The 15,395-nt window shown below is 36.5% G+C and overlaps 1 protein-coding gene across 1 annotated transcript; it reads left to right on the top strand.

Annotated features, from left to right (window-relative positions):
* Positions 1-423: 423 nt before the first annotated feature.
* LOC145115294 (squalene monooxygenase SE1-like) lies at positions 424-3,722 on the top strand. The gene is made up of 8 exons (XM_079051564.1): positions 424-810; positions 1,669-1,780; positions 1,873-2,047; positions 2,140-2,308; positions 2,422-2,640; positions 2,728-3,003; positions 3,104-3,382; positions 3,458-3,722. Exons 1-8 carry the CDS (start codon positions 550-552, stop codon positions 3,560-3,562), a joined length of 1,596 nt encoding a protein of 531 aa, XP_078907690.1. The 5' UTR covers positions 424-549; the 3' UTR covers positions 3,563-3,722.
* Positions 3,723-15,395: the final 11,673 nt, after the last annotated feature.

The raw sequence follows: 15,395 nt of genomic DNA, 5'->3' as shown, positions 1-15,395 counted from the left end.
TCTGATTTGTGTGATATGCGTGTATTTGTGTGTTATGTATGTATTTTTGCGTTCTTCTATATTTACTAGATGACGAATGGGGTGAATGAGGAGGAGGATGAAGGTTTTTGTTACTGGAAAACCAATATGTAACATGCTAAATGATATATTTGACAAAAAAAACACCCAAAATATTAAACATAAACATATTTAAAATCGTCACGGTGATAAAACCATATAAAACTGAAAAACTTAGACTTTTATACATTAATCCTTAAAAATAAACAGCATAACAAATAAATAAATAAAACGTAGAGGAATTTGTCATTAAAAATAAATAGAATAATAAGGAAAAAGAATAGAAGAAAATGATGAAACCAAAATTCGTACAGGTCACCTCTCATGTGTCACGTGTGTAGGCCACTATAAAAGCTGGCCGAGTTGGTTCGTTCAATGCTCTACCCAACGCAAACGTACCACGCCTGCCTCGAGAGAAAGAGAGAGAGAAAGAAGGAAGGGCTCGTCTGCGAGCTCATAAGTACTGCAAGTTCTTCTTAGCCTTTCGCTTTCATGGAGCTTGAATTACCGCCGGTGATTCATGAGAACTATCATCTTCTTGTTTCCGCCGTTGCATTGTTGTTCGGTATCGTTTCGTTGTACGGCTTGAGGTCGAATCTAAAAACGCGTCGTAAATCGAAGGAGATCTGGCGAAAATCTAGTAACAACTCCGGTAACGATGGATTGCAGTCGCCGGAGACTGATGGAAGCACTGACGTAATTGTTGTTGGAGCAGGTGTTGCCGGTGCTGCTCTCGCTTGTACTCTTGCAAAGGTGCGCAATTCTAATCGGTTCTCTCTATTCTAACAGAAACATCTTTGCTTCTACGGTTCTGGTTTGGTACACGTCGCTCAATTAACGATTTCGGCTCGTTTTTCAACAAAATCATGCATAATTAATTTTCGATTTCAATTACAGAGTTACACTGTTTTTGTTTTCAGATTCATCGCTTCTATATGTGTGGTTTGTTTATGGCATGTCGATTTTTTTAGTATTACTATTACTCTTTCATATTCATCCAAAATAATAAATAAAATCTGTATCGCACTAGTATTTGGATAGATTTTCACGCTAATTCGTCGCTGGAATTGATTCTTTTCATTTTTTTGAACAAAACTTAAATCTTCGGTTTTCTTTCAATTTTCCCACTTGCAGTAGATATGTACAGAATAAATATTGAGAACTTTCAGCATCAGATAGTTTTGGAGTAAATGCTGGGCTATAAATTCTCGATAGACACTCCAATCTTTTATGATAAGTTATATTATATTATAGTATAAAAAACATGCCTTGCAAAATCCACGTCAAATATTGCTGCCAGAGTTTTATATCTTCTTTAATCCTTTTCCAGATTAATTGTTACCTACCCTATTCTGAAAGTTCAATTGCCAAAAGGAAAATAGTATATAACAAAATAAGCGAATATAGGAACAGATATATTACTTTTTTATAATCAAATTAATGCAATTAAATATCGAATTCCCGTAAACCGCAAACAAAAAGATTATAAAAATCCACAATCTTGATCACCACCTAACTTCTCTCTGGATGCCTGATGAATCGCATTGTCATGCCATCATATTAGAACCAATTTGATCTTTTACTTTTTCTGTTTTGCTTAAAATAAAACAGGATGGACGTCGAGTTCATGTCATTGAAAGGGACTTAACTGAACCAGATCGAATAGTAGGTGAACTTCTACAACCAGGAGGCTATTTAAAATTGATCGAGTTGGGTCTTCAGGGTAATAATTAAGATTCCACTTTCTTTTCATTATCCTTAATCAACTCCTACAATCTTAAATCCAAAAGTGAAAATTTTATTTACTTTTTGCAGATTGTGTGGATGGAATTGAGGCACAACAAGTTTTCGGTTATGCCATTTACATGAATGGTAAAAACACTAAACTCTCTTACCCTTTGGAAAAATTCGATTCTGATATATCTGGAAGAAGCTTTCACAATGGTCGTTTTATTCAACGAATGAGGGAAAAAGCCGCGACTCTTCCAAAGTAAACTTTCTAATTTCCCTCCACTAATAACTCAAAAGTCAAAAAATTCCATTATTAAATTTACTAATTAACCCCTTAATTTTACTTAACAGTGTCAAATTGGAACAAGGGACTGTAACTTCATTGCTTGAAAAAGAAGGAACAGTCCAAGGTGTTTGTTACAAAACCAAAGACGGTCAAACGTTGACTGCATACGCACCTCTCACCATTGTTTGCGATGGTTGCTTTTCAAATCTACGCCGCTCTCTTTGCAAGCCCAAGGTAAATACATATTTAATTATTTATTCAATATTCATACAACCTATTATTAATTATATTATATTGTATGTGATTCTTTATAATTTAATGTCTTTTTTTTTTTTTTCTCGAAATAGGTGGAAGTACCTTCTTGCTTTGTGGGTCTTGTGTTGGAGAATATCGATCTTCCATACGCAAATCACGGACATGTTATTCTGGCTGACCCTTCACCGATTTTATTTTACCCAATTAGCAACACCGAGGTTCGTTGTTTAGTCGATGTCCCGGGACAAAAAGTACCTTCCATTTCAAACGGTGAAATGGCCAACTACCTGAAAACCGTAGTGGCCCCACAGGTATTAAGTTAATCAAGAGGTTATTTGACCAGTATGATCTGTAACTTTGTTTGATACAGTATCTGATCTAAATATATAAATTTTCAGATTCCACCGGAGTTATATAATGCTTTTGTGGCAGCGGTCGATAAAGGAAACATTAGAACAATGTCAAACAGAAGCATGCCGGCTGACCCACAGCCCACTCCAGGCGCGCTTTTAATGGGTGACGCGTTTAACATGCGACACCCGTTAACCGGTGGAGGAATGACAGTCGCTTTATCAGACATCGTCTTGCTTCGTGACCTTCTTAGACCATTAAGAAACCTCAACGATGCGTCTATGCTTTGTCATTATCTTGAATCCTTCTACACGCTCAGAAAGGTAAGTCATTTAGCAGACAGTTGTGTACCTAACAGTGTGAGCCAGCTCATGGGTTGGTTGGTGGAATAATAACTTTTTTTTTTTTCTTTTTGTTTTGCAGCCGGTGTCGTCTACGATAAATACATTGGCGGGTGCGCTTTACAAGGTATTCTGTGCATCACCTGATCCTGCAAGGAAAGAAATGCGTAACGCATGTTTTGATTATTTGAGCCTTGGAGGGATTTATTCAGAAGGACCAATTTCGCTACTTTCGGGGCTTAACCCGCGTCCACTTATCCTATTTCTACATTTCTTTGCGGTGGCTATATACGGTGTTGGCCGTTTGCTTATCCCATTTCCTACACCAAAACGATTATGGCTCGGGGCTAGACTCATCATGGTTAGCATTGTTATAGCTGTTTTTGTAATATGTATAGTTTGAGGGACTGTTTGTGTAACATTTTGTAATTTGCAGGGTGCGTCTGGGATCATATTCCCGATCATTAGGTCTGAAGGGGTTAGGCCGATGTTCTTCCCTGTGACAGTTCCAGCGTACTACAGGACTCCACGTGTTGCTTGATTCAAATATTGTTATTCGGTTAGGCCGATCTTGTTATTTGTTTTTTGAAATGTAATATATAGTTTTGTCCTGTACGAAAATATTGTTTGTAAAGAAAGGACCCAAACAATAACAATGGTTGAAAATAAGGAGAGAGAGTTTATTCTCTTTTTCACGTTTACTGTGTGTTGAAACTTGAAAGGAGAATAACGTCATTAGGTTCAATGTAATAAAAGGGTAGAAGTAGAATCGTGGCAAATTGGGAAACAATATCTTTTTTCCCAACTTAGATATGAATGTTGATGTCACCGGTTTCCTCGTGACAGCTTTAAATATATAGTTGCAACTGTACTCAACCTAACCTCCCAGATGATATATATGCAATTAAATGAGGGCCTACCAAAATTGTTTTCCTTTTTAAAAAATAAAGAAGAGGTAAATCAATTAGGGATGTAAACGAACTGAACGTTCAACGAAACAAACTGTTCGTGAACCGTTCGGCGGGAAGTTCGTTTATTTTTGTTTATTTAATAAATAAACGAACATGAACACAAATTCTCGTTCGTTCAATTATGTTCGTGAACGTTCGTTTATGTTTTTTGTTTATGTTCGTTCATCTAACTTCCTTTTATGTTTATATATGATTAATTGTGTTTGATTATATTAATATATCATATGTTTATATATGTTCAATTATGTTTTTTTATCTTCATTCATTTATGTTCGTTTAGCATGTTCATGAACATAAACGAACGAACATGAACAATGTAATTTGTTAAACACCGAAAATGAACAAGAAAACTCGTTCGTTTATCCGTTCGTGTTTGTTTATTTGTTCGTCCAACTTAAACAAACAAACATGAACAAACCTCGTCCGGTTCGTTCAGAGGCATAACCAATATAGGGCAAGAGTGGTTCTTGGCCCACCCACACAAAATTAAGGTTATATATATATATATATATATATATATATATATATATATATATATATATATATATATATAGTATGTACAATATATATTTTTGTTAAATAAAAGGAATTAAGATTGTGATATGACCTATTCCATTCAAAACTTGAAATTAGTAGAAGAAAATATATTGTTGTCTATGTCTGTTAGACTCCATTTTAGATTATTTTAATTATGTAAGACAACATCATGTGCAACTTAAAATAAACAATTTAGTTAAGAATGTCTATATAGTTATATTTTGTTATCGTTTGAAGAATTTTGCCACTCGTTCATATTTTGTATATTATTTGGTCCACCCTAAAACAAAATTCTCGCTACGCCACTGGGTTTGTTTACAGCCCTGAAATCAATCTTTCAAAACTTGCAGGTTTGTATTAAAAAAAATGAAGAAGAGGTAAATCAAAGTAATAAGAGAATTATTTGATTGTTTTAGGTTCCGTTTGATAATTGTTATCCAGAAAAGTGTTTGAGAAAGTTTTCTAACTAAAAAGAAACTATGATGTTTGATTGTACATCTGACTGATTGTGTTTGTTTTTAGTTTATTGTTTTTGAAGTTGATGTTACGTTGTTATTCTTTCTAATCATTTTTTTCTTTTTTTTAAATAACCCAACGTATGATTCTTGACTCGGTTTATGTCTGATAACAGTGAGATGAATAAGATTTTTTAAAATAAATTAGGATGATGATGGTGTTGTCCAAAAAAGAAAGAACTAATCCAATAAAAATGAATTTAAAAAATTAACTAAATAATATATTATAAATTTAAAAAATTAATAATCTAATAAAGTACTATTAATATATAAATATTATATATTATAAATAATATTTATTAATATATAAAAATCCAATAAAAAATAATCCATAAAATGGAAATTAAAAAAATGTATTATTTAAAAAAATTAATAATCAAATAAAATAATATTTATTAATACATAAATATTATATATTAAAAATAATATTTATTAATATATAATAATCCAGTAAAAAACAGTAATCCAATAAAAAAGAGATTAAAAAAACTAATTAAAAAATATTAATAATCCAAGAAAGAAAGAGGCGAGGTATTGGGCACAATTGTTTCTCCGGTACATTCAGCTAGAAAGATATGGTTTTGAGGCTTTCTGAAAAAAAAAACATATCTTACCGGGAAAGTCCATTTTTTTGTTCAAATCAAACAGTCTTTTCGACAGAAAGTTCTGTTTGGACTAGAAAATAAATGTCTATCAAGCGGGACCTTAAAAATGTCAGCATATATACAAATTTCGTACAGAACAAATGCCGAATGAATGGTGGTTGTTTGTTTTGTGTGCTATATGAATAGTTTGTATTAAAGTAAATAATCGTTTTCGATCGTTTATTTAGAAAAGGTGTAACTAAAGGCTTATCTTTTTGACAAGTGTTATGCATTAAAGAAAATATCGACTTAAACATTTAAATTATTCACATAAAAAATATATGTAATGGATCTTTGAGGTTGCTTCTTTAAGTTCTGTAGCTTTTAGTTTAAAAAATTGGTTTATCAATAAGGTGTCTTGATCTAATTTAATAAATTAGTTCATAAGATATTTTATAAGCTATGATAAACAACCGTAAGTTAGAATAAATTAGCTTGTTTTTGCAAAACATGACCTTAAAATATTTACTATTTTATTATGATTTGATAATGTGAGGATTTGAATTGAATAAATAAATCATAATAGTATGGATGCATTTCATGAATTCAAGTTAGTCAATTGGATGTTTTGAACAAGCCCATTGGATTCTCTAGTCTCGCACCACTTCCTACCAAACATAGGAAAGAACCGTTTAAAGTCTCAAAGCTAGGGGTGCCAATTGATGGCACGACACGACAAAAACACACGAAATGAAACGAAATTGGGACGAAATTGAAATTCGAATTCGTGTTTGTGTCGTGTTCGTGTCAAGTGTAAAAAACACGATGTCGTGTTCGTGTTCAAAATTCGACACGATTAAGCATTTTTCTTTCGGGGCTAATGCCATAAAAGCCCTTAAGTTTTCAAAAAATTATCGGTTTTACCCTTTGGCCTCTTTTATGTTCGTTAAAGCCGGATATTTGATTTAATTTTTTCACTGATGCCCTTTTAGGGAGTTTCCCAGTCAACTGCCGGTCACCAATATTGAAAGAAATTGATTGTGCTCTTTTTCTTCACTTCTTTCTTTTGCATCTCTACATCAATAAAACCTGCAACAAAGAAAACATCCCCATTCTACATCATCAACACAAACACCATCTCTGCCATCTGCGATATTCAAATCTCGTCATCCCAGCCACACGCCTTCTTAATAATCATCCAACCATCACCATCTTTATGGAAACAAAAATGATTGTCTTAATGTATACACATATACGCCCTATGTATATGATAGAGACAAAGAACAGAAAGTTCCAAAATGACAAAGCACGCCCTCTTTCTCTCACACAGGTATAAGAAAATGATGCATATGTACAACTATGTACAACTGATGACCTTACGCTCGTATAAGAGAAAAGGGGCTAGATAATTAACTTCCCCTTCATGAAATACCCATGAATCAGATGTGTCAATATATGAATTAGGCTTCATGTTTCTTGAAAGAATCAATCGAGCAGAATCCATCAAGCAAAGCGTTAGCTTCCATGGTCTTTTTCAACTTACACAATCTCTGAATCCTTATGTAAAACCCAACAATCATGGTGCCTGTTTGATGTCGAATGTGGTTGTAATTGGCTTGAATTTCTTTCTGGCCATCTCGACAGCCACTGAGAAGTATGAACTTGATGAACCTAACTGAGGCATTTTATCGAACAGTTGGAATGCGTTGGTTAACGACGTTAGTAAAGCTACCCGCGAAATTTCAATAATTCCATTTGGGTGAATGAATTTGAGTGTTGGTAGCTCCTCTGTTCATCAAATATGAAAACAATAAAGAAAGAAGTGATGAGGTTCAAGATAGATTCAAACTGAAGCCATTTCGTATTTGGGATGCCAAGATCGATTTCATTGGGTAGACAACGCTCTTACCAGATAGAAATAAAAAATCGTTTCTTGAAATCCAATTTGTAGATAGAAATAAAAAACGAAGTAACTCCAAATATGAAAATAATGAAGAAAAAAGTGACGGGGTTCAAGATAGCTTCAAATAGAGTCGTTCTTCTCAATAATTCATCCCTCAATCGATTTTGGTGTGTGTTGTGTTAGAAAGCTTCTCAAGAGAAACCTGCAAATCAATTTTGGAGTGTGTGTTTATGTGTGTGAAGGAGAAGACAGGGAAAGTAGAGAGGGTAACCGGCTAACCGGTTGTTTACCTGTTAAATGACAATTTTGACACAATTAGTCCAAATATTAGGCTTTAATGAACACAAAAGAGACCAAAGGGTAAAACCGACAATTTTTTAAAAACCTAAGGGCTTTTATGGCATTAGCCATTTTCTTTCGTGTTTGGCGTGTTTTGTCGTTTTATATATGATTAAATATTAATTAAACAAATTAATTGTTATTTTATGTTATCTTTTTCGTGTCGTGTCGTGTTTGGCGTTTTTTAATTGGGTCATTTTCGTGTTAGTTATAAAAAATACGACATCGTGTCGTGTCGTGTTTGTGTTACATAAAACTTTGCCGTGTCGTGTCTTGTCGTGTTAGACAAAAACACGACACGATGACCCGATTTGTCATCCCTAATCAAAACAAAAATAGACGAACAAAAACAAGCATTTTATATTGGATGATTGTTGCATTATGTTTGTGCAAACCACATGATTTTAAGATATCTTAATAGATAAAAAAAAAAAGACGAAAAAACATTAACTCACACGAGTTTGAAAATTTTGAAGCTTGAGAACATATTTAATCATACCGACTCATATTTACCACTATATATAAAGGTGGAATAATAGTGATAACTTGTTATGAAACATTGCAAAACGAAATTGACCAAGTTAAAATTTTACATACTTCAATTTTGGAATCATAGGCGGATCCATTATGGATCGCAGGATACCCCTCAAAAAAAAATTGGTAGTGTTAATTTTTTCGGAAAAATTGGTTTTATGTTGCGGTTTTATATCGGAAATTTTTTTTTTGGGCTACTTTAAAAAATTTCAGGTTATTTCTAAATGGTCCAAAATACAAATTAGCCCAAATGGTCAAAAATTTTAAGCCTACACCAATTACTTTATTAAGTAATTGAAACAAAAATGTAACACCCTGTTTATTTAATAAATAAATAAACGAATAAAATAAATAATAATGGCCGTAAACCCCGAGATGTATTTTATATTATTTTAAGTTAGCTTTAAGGTCATAGTAAGTTGATAAGAGTGGTTGTTTTCGGGACTCGAATGTATTAAAATCTGGAAATGGGGGTTAAAAGGTAACTTCCGGACCAATTATGAATAGAATTTTGATGCTAGGGGTTGTTTGGCAATTTCTTTGGACTTGTGTTGAAAGGAATTTTAGAGTCAGGGGGCTGGAGTGTAAATTTTGGCCTTGCTTTGAAGGAAAATGTGAAGGGAGGGACTAATTGTGGCATTATGGAAAAAATACCTAAAGGCGTCGGGTATATAGGGAATAAACCCTAACCCTATCGACCATTTTATGCAGCCGTCACCCTCCAACCGTCTACCTCCCTCCAGCCGCCACCATTCACCTCTTCAATCACCGGCGACAAGGACCACCAAAGCCTCCATCGCAACTGTTGACGCCGGCGAGACGGTGCACTGCTGCTACTTCTTTGCCGATAATGATGAGGACCGCCGGCGGGAATTCATTCGCCTGTTGCCACTGCTACAGATCGCGCCGCCGCCGTATGGATCGTTTCCGCGGCTCCGGTCATTGGTCGCCACCCCGAAGGGGCTATCGTGTTCGAGTGACGTTGTTTCAGTCGCCGTAAGCGTTGCTGTTCCGCTTGCTGCTGCCATCGCCGCCCACCACAGGTGGGTGTTGGGTTCGTTTTCCGAGCAAGGGATGTCGGTGTCGTCGCTGCTGCAGCTAGAGTGCCGCCTGCCGTCGCTGCCTTACCTCGTCACCACCAGCCACCATGGGTGGTGGCTGTGAGTTGTGTGGGCGTGTGTTCTGCTTCAAATCCGTGTAGTGTGTGGGTGTTATTTCATGTTGGGTGTTATTTCATGTTGGTGGTGTTGGTTGGGCCTTGATGAGTGGGTTATTAATGGTCCATCCAAAGTCAAGCAATTGGACTAGAATAATTGAATAGGCCTAGGGTAAGGCCCATGTAAGGGGTTTGGGCCCAATTTGGAAAATCGGGCCATAGATGGGCCATAGTTTAGGCCTTTATGATTATGTGATATTGGGCCATATGTTGGGCTTTGACTCATAGTTGACTTTTGGTCCTATGGATTGGGCCTTGGGCTTGCATAAAGCCAAGCTTGGGGTAATGTAGTAATTATCCAAAGTATGTACTCATGGTTATGTAATGGAACCCAATTATTAATTGGGTGTTATTTTGGTGTTGACAGTTCGGGAATCTGTCATCCAGCAGCTCGGGTTGAGTCTGCAGGACTTCAGCAGTGTGGGATTGTGTCTACGGGACTTCAACAGTGTGAGGTGAGTTACCTTCCAGTAGGAGTGGGTCTACGGCCACAATGTCGGCCCACTAGTAGGAGTTGTTTGTTAGATGATTGTGTTGGATAAGGTGTCTAAGTCCATAACTATTTCTGGTATGTACTTGACCCGACCCGGCATGGTCCATTTGGGTTGCATGGCACCATGCAATTGGATAAACTAAAATGAGAGAAATAACACTTATGGTTTATTAATATATTATAAGTTCTAATATATTAATAATATTATTTAATTAGTTTGATCAAGAATTAATTTAGAATTAATTAAGTGATCAAAAGATAACTAATTAAATATATGGGTAGATTATGTAAATCTTCCATATCTTATATAGTGGCCTAAGAGGCTTCATGGATTATCAAGTTGGGTTCCACCCATAGGATGCTCCATGGATGCTCCATGGGAGTTACAAACCCATGGGTCATGGAAATGAAGAGTCATGACACATTAGGATTTATATGGTGTAACCCTAGATGTGTCAACACTATATAAGAAACCCATTCTCCACCAAAATTGGCTACACTAAGAAACAAGAGGGCTAGAGCCGATTTTGCAAGTGTAAGATTCTCTCAAAGTTTACTCCTTTGCATTTGGTGTTGTGTGAAGCATTTGAGGCATCACACTTGGGGTGCTAGGCTCACAAGGTTTCAAGGATCATAATCAACAACAAGGTAAGTTATTCTATCTTTCATTCAAGTTAAAAATGTTCCCCACGTATGCTAGATAGGAATATAACCTTGGAATTCAACTTTGCATGATTATTAGACAAACATAGATCCAAGGTTATTAGGGTTGCATGTACACTTAGGAAGTGTTAGAATGCTCAAAACCCATCAGTGGTATCAGAGCCAGGTTTGTTTGTTGTTTTTTTTTGTGTGCAAACAGCTTGAAAAAAATCGTTTTTCTGTTTTCTGCTCGTATGAAAGTTTGCACATTTGTTGCTGGAAATGGACTAGAAACATTACCCTAAACTGTTTTGATGTTTTAAATCTTGTTTTAGATGGTGTAATGTTTATGCTAATCCATTTACAATGGCAATTATTAAAATTACAAGTTTTTTTAAGTGTAATTTTTGATTCTTGAAAGTGTTCATATTCATGTTCTTGAACTTATGAAGATTAGATGATCATAGGAATTGTTTGTAACCTTCATGGTAGTTTAATTCATGATCATAATGTGTTTTAATGGAGTCCATAACTTGTCCTCAAGTTATGGAAAACCAAAAGTCTCACTTTTATTAAAGCCATTAAAAGAACACAAGAGTTATAAAAATGAAGAGTCTTCATTTTTATTACTCAATTAATTCATAAGTTATAAGAAATGAAAAGTTTTGGAAGTTTACAAAACTTGCCCTCAAGTTTTGGAACATGTAAAGTCTTGATTAAAACTTTAGTTCCAACCCTTAGAATTTTAAAAGTTAAAATTCAACCCTTATATACTTTATAATATTATAAGTTACTAATATATATATGTATAACGTCAAGTCATCTTACCGCTAGTACGCCTCATTCACGAAGTCGGTCTATAAGGGGGGTATAAGGTTGTTGCCTATAAAATGGCAACTTAATGGGTGTCCACTCTCACCCACCGCTTCCTTGATCGGTGGAGGGTCGTTAGCCGAACGGGTAAGACAAGGACTTATAAATTCTCATTAAAAGTATGATGAATATTATAAAGTAACTAAATGCTTTTATTAAATTCCCAATCTTAGTTACTTTAGGAAAATGTGAATAAGGTGCTAATCCATGAAATTACACTTTACACTTTGTTTAAGTCGTTGGTGGAGCGTGTGTGGTTAACCGGCACACTAACTTGGACTTAACAAGGTAGGTAAAGGGTGACTTAAGGTTTACCATAGCATCGGTGGAGCGTGTGTGGTTTACCGGCACATCGATTGAGTGATAAACCTTGAGGGTACCAAGTGATTTGCATGGTTACTTCACACCTCGTTTTGTGATCCTCGGTATCCCAGTCACAAAACTTGGAGGGCACACTCGAGATTGAAACATGCCTTTGAAAAGTTCATTGAATCTCAAAAGAATCTAGGAATTTCTAAGAACCAATTAAAAACCTAATATTTATATTTCGTTTTTCATGGTGGAAATTGGTGAATCGTCATTCACCTACCTTTCAAATATGTTATAGCTTGGATTACGGCATACCTCTTCTAAGTTATAATATATTGTGATTGGATCCTAGCCTTAATATTACATTTGGGTGTTTTATTAAGGACTCTCTTAATATCTAAACTAATCTTGTTCTCTTCTTTCAGATGTCTTCAAACAATGCTGCTTCTGGCTCTAATCCTAATGGCTCCTTTACCCTTATGAACTTGTGTGGGAAAAGTCACTTTTGATGGATCCAACTTCAATGAATGGATCAGAAACATCAGGATGATTACCCGCTACGAGGACAAAGAATATGTCCTTGACAAGGAGCTTAAGGAGATTGATGAGACCACTGCAACTCCCCAGGAGATCGCTGACTTCCGGGCACATGAAAGGGATGCTACAAAAGTGGCATGCATCATGTTGGCCACCATGACAGCGGAACTCCAAAAGTCCTATGAGGACTTCTACCCTTTTGAAATGCACCAAGATTGATGGAAAGATACCATCAAAGTGCACGACAAGAGAGGTATGAAATCATATGCTCTATCATAACAACCATGATGAAGGACGGGGAATCCGTCACGAGCCACATGCAGAAAATGCAAAGGTATGTGGATCGGTTGCTGAAGCTTAATGTGAACTTCCCTGAGGAGCTTGCAATAGATATCATTTTGCACTCCTTACCATCGTGCTATGATCAATTCCGCATGACATATCACATGAATAAGGAAGAGGTCACACTCAGCAAACTTCAGGGACTCCTCAAGACCGCAGAAACAGGTCTTAAGGGTAAGTCGGTTGTTAACACTCCTACTCCAAACTCCGCCCCGGTTTTGGCAATTGGGAAAGGTAGAGGGAAGAAGAGGAAGAGCTCTTCGAAGGGTACCAAGGCTAGGACCCTTGATGGCTCTTCTTCAAGTGGAACCAAGAAAGGTTTTGTCACTCCTTCTTCTGACCCTAAAGAGGCTGAATGCTTCTATTGCCATGAAAAGTCACATTGGAAGCGGAACTGCCCAAAGTACCAGCAAGATGTGAAGGATGGGAAAGTTAAACCCAACCATGCAAGTATTTACACTATCTTATCTAATAACTCACCCCATTCTAACTCTTGGGTCCTTGATACCGGTTGTTGTATTCATATTCGTTCTGATTTGCAAGGACTAAGAAGAAGTGAGAATGTGGAGCATGGAAGAATAAACTTAATCATGGGGAAGAGGAAAGTTTTACCTGTCACCAAGATTGGAGTTTATACTTTATCGCTAAGTAGTGAGTTTAGTTTAGATTTGAATAAATGTTGTTATTCGCCAGAAATAGCAAGAAATATTATTTCCTTTCATGCATTGTATAAACAAGGTTTCACCTTTTCATTTGATAATGAAGTTGGTTCGATTAATGCTTTCTTTAATAATGATCTTTATTTTAAAGCATTACCTTGTGATGGTGTGTATGAAACTGTATATGTGGTTGATAACTTAGGAATTAATGTATTGTGTATTGATTCTGTTAATGATAGTAACTTGGATAAAGCATCATTATGGCATTGTCGTCTTGGACATATAAGCAAGAAACGCATAGGCCAACTCCAAAAGGATGGAGTATTAGAGTCATTTGACCTAAAGTCAGATGATAGTTGCGAATCATGCTTACTTGGAAAAATGACAAAGTCACCCTTCACAGGTTCTTGTGAGAGGGGTGAAGGTTTGTTGGATCTTATACACACGGATGTGTGTGGGCCCTTCAAACATGCCACAAGGGATGCTAATCGTTATTATTTGACTTTTACTGATGATTACAGTAGATATGGATATGTCTACTTAATCAAGCATAAGTCAGAGACTTTTGAGAGGTTTAAAGATTTTAAACAGGAAGTCGAGAATCAATTGGGCAGGAACATTAAGATGCTTCGATCCGATCGAGGTGGTGAGTATCTTAGTTCAGAGTTCCTCGACTATCTTAGGGAATGTGGGATTGTCTCACAATTGACACCTCCCAGGACACCGCAGTTGAATGGTGTAGTTGAGAGGCGTAATCGAACCTTGTTGGATATGGTTCGTTCCATGATGAGTCGAGCTTCGCTACCAATCTCATTTTGGGGGTATGCCTTAGAGACTGCCGCCCATATCCTTAATCTAGTTCCCACAAAGAAAGTTGCCAAAACTCCTCATGAGATGTGGACTGGCAAAGTACCCAAACTAGACCACATTAAGATTTGGGGTTGCGAGGCTTTCGTGAGACGCGAGACTCATGATAAGCTCTAACCTCGAAGTGAGAGGTGTATTTTCATCGGCTACCCACAGAAATCCTTTGGTTACCTCTTCTACAGACCTAGTGAGAATGTGGTCTTTGTAGCTAGGATGGCTTTCTTTCGAGAGAGAGAGTTCATAAGCCAATGAGACAGTGGGAGGCAAGTTGACCTTGAAGAAATTCAAGAGTCAAGTGGTGAAGGAACTTCAAACCCTAGCACTCAACTTGAGGAGGAAACTCCTGTTGAGCCAATTGACAAGTCTGTACCTCTGAGGCGTTCCACAAGGGTTAGGAATGCACCTGAGCATTACTATGGATTCCATATTACTGCGGAAGGTGATACACTTATCAGTGATGAGACACTGATAGGTCTGGATGAACCTAACAGTTACGCGGAAGCCATGGCAGGCCCTGAGTCAGCCAAGTGGAAAGAGGCAATGGACAGCGAGATACAGTCCATGTATGACAATCAAGTTTGGAACTTGGTTGAGAATGTACCAGGTCGTAAGACTGTAGGGTGCAAATGGATCTTCAAGAAGAAGACCGACATGGATGGTAATGTACACACTTATAAGGCACGACTGGTTGCAAAGGGTTTCTTACAAACTCCGGGAGTTGATTATGATGAGACCTTTTCTCCAGTGGCCAAGATTAAGTCTATTAGGGTTCTGTTAGCCATAGCTGCATTTCATGACTATGAAATATGGCAAATGGATGTCAAAACCGCTTTCCTTAATGGAAAGTTGGCTGAGGATGTTTACATGAGTCAGCCAGAGGGTTTTGTCAATACAAAGTATCCTAATAAAGTGTGTAAGCTTGAGAAATCCATTTATGGGTTAAAGCAAGCACCTCGCAGATGGAATCTTTGCTTTGATGAGAAAGTCAAAGAATTTGGCTTTTCTAGGAGTGAAGATGAATCTTGTGTATATGTCAAGGCTAGTGGGAGTATA

The sequence above is a fragment of the Lactuca virosa genome, chromosome 5 (assembly GCF_052849685.1).
Source record: "Lactuca virosa cultivar CGN04683 chromosome 5, Lactuca_virosa_CGN04683_v6, whole genome shotgun sequence".
Classification (NCBI taxonomy): domain Eukaryota; kingdom Viridiplantae; phylum Streptophyta; class Magnoliopsida; order Asterales; family Asteraceae; genus Lactuca; species Lactuca virosa.
This window is presented reverse-complemented; position numbering and strand designations above follow the sequence as displayed.